The sequence below is a fragment of the Papilio machaon genome, chromosome 8 (genome assembly GCF_912999745.1).
Source record: "Papilio machaon chromosome 8, ilPapMach1.1, whole genome shotgun sequence".
In the NCBI taxonomy this organism is placed as follows: Eukaryota; Metazoa; Arthropoda; class Insecta; order Lepidoptera; family Papilionidae; genus Papilio; species Papilio machaon.
The window spans coordinates 4,660,860-4,665,769 of NC_059993.1; the positions used below are offsets into that span (position 1 = coordinate 4,660,860).

Consider the following 4,910-nt stretch of genomic DNA (forward strand, 5'->3'; position numbering starts at 1 on the left):
TGTCGAACTTCACAATTTTGATCCTTTTAAGTCCTTCGTTTTTAAGGTTGGGAAAAATATATTTAAAAGACAAAATTTATAAGTTCTTAATTTGAATATTTTTATAAATTATAGATGTGAATAAAATTCGCAAAGACTAGTTCGTTTTCCTTTGACTTTCATTCATTTGTATGCAAGTTGATTGGGCAATCTCTAAGCTGCCTAGAATTTCTAATTTCGACTCAGCCACCTGTTCCAGTAAAGACATTTACATTTTAATATATACGCTGAATGCGAAACAATTTAAAATACATTAATTTAATTAAGTTCTTCTCTTTATCTTGAATTTATTGTGAACTTTAAATGAAATTAAAACAACTGTAAGTTTAAACTACATAACTTTATTATGAAAAATCAGTGTTGATTCAAGAAAATTATAGAAAAACTAATTTTAAACTAATTTATTATATTTCTATTTGTCTAGTTTACAATATCTTTGTCTTATTATATTATCGTTGTTAATATTGCAAGGGTGCACGTGTTAGTAATATTTTGAAATACCAACTGTCGGTAGCTAACTACAGAATATAAAAGGTAGATTATGACCATGCAGCATTCATAATATTGAATATGGTATAAGCTTGACGACACACCTGTAAATTAAAAAAATATTTCTGCATAGACTTTTATACTAACATAGAATTTTATACTAACTTGTACATAAAAAATGAATAAGCTTTGTCTTTAGTAAAGTGGTGCATAATGTGTTTTGTCGTGAAAATTAAATTGGTTTGATTTCTACAATTTGGTTTAGATTAACTAATACCATATTAAGCTAATATTAATTTTACTATACCCAAGGTAAACATGAAGCGGTCCAAATGATAAGCGAAATAGCGTAACAGAATAATAAGAAACAGATTTTTGATATTTAAATGAACGGTACCTCGGCAAATGTTGCGAGGTTAACTGGGTGGAATATAGTTCTCATGCTGAGCGGTATGACACATCTTGACAACATAAACAACACGGTCTTCCTTATTTGAATATTCGGCTGGTTCTCCCAACCGCACGAGTAAATTGCTTCTCTCAATTCGTAACTCTGAACCACAGATAATAATAATTATTAAATCTTTCTTTATTGTTATAATATTTATTCAGCGGTGGAAAAACACATTAATCTAAATACACAGTTTAGCTTTATAATCATATTTATGTATTAAGATGAGTCCTACTCATACCTTATCCATCAGTAGGTTGCTATAGTAGCATGGGATTAAAAAGTGAATTATGTATGACCCAAAGAAACATGTGAATTCTATATTAAGTTCCAAATTCTTCAGTGACTGAAATAAAAAGATGACATTTTAAAAGGGTACTAGTGCTTAATTGCGGCTATGGAATTTTGTGAATATATACTATAACTGTTCGTCTCGCAAAAAACAGGATTTAATATACAGAAGAGGTATTTTAAGCAGTAAAATTATATATAATACATAGTTATAGGGTACATACTTGAACGATTTGAAAAGCTGAGAATGGTAATAAAAACATTGTAGTTTTCATATTGAATTCAAATAATTCCAAAAAGTTCGATTGAACTGAATTATGGAAACTGTAAAAAGAAATATTTTTAAAACGATTGTAACTATATTTACGACAATATCTTACATTTTATAATTATATTTCATAGTTTAAAGGCATAGATTTTGAAGACGTAACTACGTACGAAATTAAAAAGTAAACCTTATTAAGCAATCTATACGAAGGTTGTGATGTTTTTCCCTTCTGCATTTCATTGTACGAGAAAAAATATATTATCCAATACTTGTCCAACAACAATAAATAATATACTTACATGTAAATTGCTTGCAGTCTTTTGTTGATATCTCTTAATTTTCTACAGATCTCATTATGATCTGTAACATCCGTCATTACGTTCTTCATTCGCAAACTCATTATTTCAATTTGACCACAAACGTGCAATAGAAATATAGAAGCCATAGGATCAAATCCCACGTACACAGATGTTGCATACATATCGAAAATTAGGCAATATAAAAATAAAATTAGATATACATAAATGATTTCTTTACGAGTTTCAATCAAGGCCGGGTAAGTCATATCGAATATTGGAACTAGTTTAAATTCACCGCGAAAAAATGAACAGATCATAAAAAATAAAGCTTTTAAAGGAAACATAGCACCGGTAGTATATGCTGCAACGAACCAATAAAAACAAACGTTGGTTCCCTTTTTTGAATACAGCTGAATTATTTGCTTCTCATCTTGTGTGTAATGTTCAACTGCGGCATAATCTTCATTGATAATTTCAATATATTTTCTCATTGAATTTGCAAAACGTAGCAGGACATAGTTTTTAAAGTAAAGAGTCAAGTACACGGTAGCTAGGCTGCCGTTTTTGATGGCTTCCGTATATTTCCCATCTGGAATATCATGAAAAACAATTGAATTGACAAGAAATACAAAAAACACTGTAGTAAAAATGACAAGTAAAATAAATTTTGCAATCCATTTTTTATCGCGCTGTAAAAAGGGATGGGCTCCATTGAAACGTAAAGCCCAAGTTGATGTCTTAAATTGATTTTCAAATTTTAACATCATTTAAAATAACTGTAAAATATATATTTTCCAGTGAACAACAACGATGAACTGAAGAAATTGAGAATAACGAATAAGGTAAGCCATTTTAAAAAAATGTAGTCAATTCTATGAGAATTACTTTATGTGTTTGACATAAAAACGATAAGCTCAGTGATTTACAATTTATAAAATGTTTTGTGCTATACTTAAAGACTTGCACACACTTGTTACCTTTGCCCTGGGTTTCCATAAGTGAAACATATGTACAAAAATATATTGTTATCTCCATATTTTCAACGATAAAGAGAAGATTAACAATATGATTTTGTATAAGTTTATTGTCAATGGAAACTCACGATCTATTTCATTCACTTTACACATCATCATTAGGCGGTGAAGTTGAAGAGTCGATAGATAGATAAGTGACTTGTTACAAAACATAACAAAAGCCATGTTATTAACGAGCGAGACATTTTGACATTAATTATAGTTAACTCGTGGGGTAGCTTATAGGAAATTAACAGTTATTTGTGAGAAATTTAAAGTGCACTTGACAGTAAACAATAAGCCTATGCAATAACCAGTCCAATAATCATATGAATAACTTCGACTCAGACAATTTTAACGTTACTAGTTGACAGAGATCTACTGCTAGTTCTCAAGATAGATTTTATGCAATAGAATGCTTTTATTACTCTTTATTTTTGAGAATGTAAACAATTTAAGCCAAAAAACAAGAGCTCTCTGTACTCTAACAAACTTTTTGTTCGTATGTGTACCTATATTTACTTAATAAGTAGATTTAAAAAAAAGGTAAAGTATTTTTTTAAACAAAGAAAAATGCCACTAATTCTTTATCTATCTCATAAATTCTTAAATACTATAAAACTTGTCTAAAAGCTTGAACATTTCTTGTAACGTTTCAGCGTTAAATCAGACAAATCGCGGACTGAAAGGATTTGTGAGCACAATAACATTAAGACTCTTTGTATGAGGAGAATAAAGACAGATTTTTACCATCCTATGTTATTTTGTAAGTAAATACGACGATAAATTTAAGAAGAAATGGTATTCAATTACAGTACAATTATAGTATTATCATAATTTGTATTTTTTCTGTACTTTTCCTTTTATTAATTAATTACATCTTATTATTTTGTCTTTCCTTGGAATTAGTTTTCTTTGTTTTATTTTTGTAGATGTGATGTTTATTGCAGCATTCAAACTCGTTCCACATTTACTTTAGTTGTCCCGAAGTGAAGATAGAGTGTAACGTTTGCTTTTAAAACCATAAACATTAGCTAAATTTTAGCATATCAAATAGATTTTAGTTCAGTCCTTTCATTTTTTTTAATTATTGTCGCAATATATGGCAATTACAGGGAATAACTGCAATACGCGAGGACATCGTGGCGATCGCCCACTTCGTCCTCACCTTGCTCCGTCTATGCATGAGTGTGAAGTTACTAAGCAAATAATGTTTGCCGCCAAAATAAATTGAACAAACATTAGATCCGTCAACTATCGTTACCCAACAACGGAACTTTGTCAGTAATTTAATAACTTCGAGTACGTAGTACTCCCGTACGTAGTCTTCAATAACATTGTAGTTTATATTTCATTAGTACGTTAAATTTTCGCCATATACCATATTAAACTGAAACAACATAATATTTTAATGAAGCACCATTATTGATTATATATTTAATAGCTTAGAATCTGTGCAATCAAGATTCATAATGAAATATGAACGCAAATGTATTTTTACACTGTATAAAATATTAAGAGATTATGTAGATAACTATTTAACAATAACAAAAGACACGCGTTATCAAGTTTCACTTTGGTTTTTAATTTTGTAAAAGGCATTTTTATATCATGACCTTAGATTTTGGTTTGGTAAATATTGGCTTTTGTTATCTCACCAATGCAAGCTGTTGCCTGTTTACGAGAGAATTGCGCTAAAATTCTCACCTTACACAAACAAAAAATATCAACAACTGGTACATTTTATGCAATACCGGAGGCGAGCGATTACCGGATTTTAAATCAATTTGTTAAGGTACTAGACTCTATATGTACCTAGTTCTAAATAAAAATTGTTACATTTTTATTTACCGTTATGCTGTTGTTTCGTTTAACTCAATTACAAAACAGTTCTATATTTATCTTATGTATAATTTTATTTAATACGTATTTTAGTGGAGTTAATTTTCGATTTTTGGATGTTAAATGTGTTTAATAATTAAATATCGAACTTAATACTCATCGTGTCAATCGAAAAATAAAACTCTATCAAGAGTAAGTTGGTGGAAAATCGTGTCGTA

The 4,910-nt window shown here is 29.3% G+C and overlaps 1 protein-coding gene across 1 annotated transcript; it reads right to left on the reverse strand.

Annotated features, from left to right (window-relative positions):
- Nucleotides 1–578: 578 nt before the first annotated feature.
- Nucleotides 579–2,601, reverse strand: LOC106717710 (odorant receptor 10a-like). The gene is made up of 5 exons (XM_014511628.2): nt 1,838–2,601; nt 1,495–1,594; nt 1,221–1,325; nt 926–1,081; nt 579–632 (listed from the first exon to the last, which is right to left on the reverse strand). The coding sequence occupies exons 1-5, from the start codon at nt 2,599–2,601 to the stop codon at nt 579–581; spliced, it is 1,179 nt and encodes a 392-aa protein (XP_014367114.2).
- Between the last annotated feature and the right edge of the window lie 2,309 nt (nt 2,602–4,910).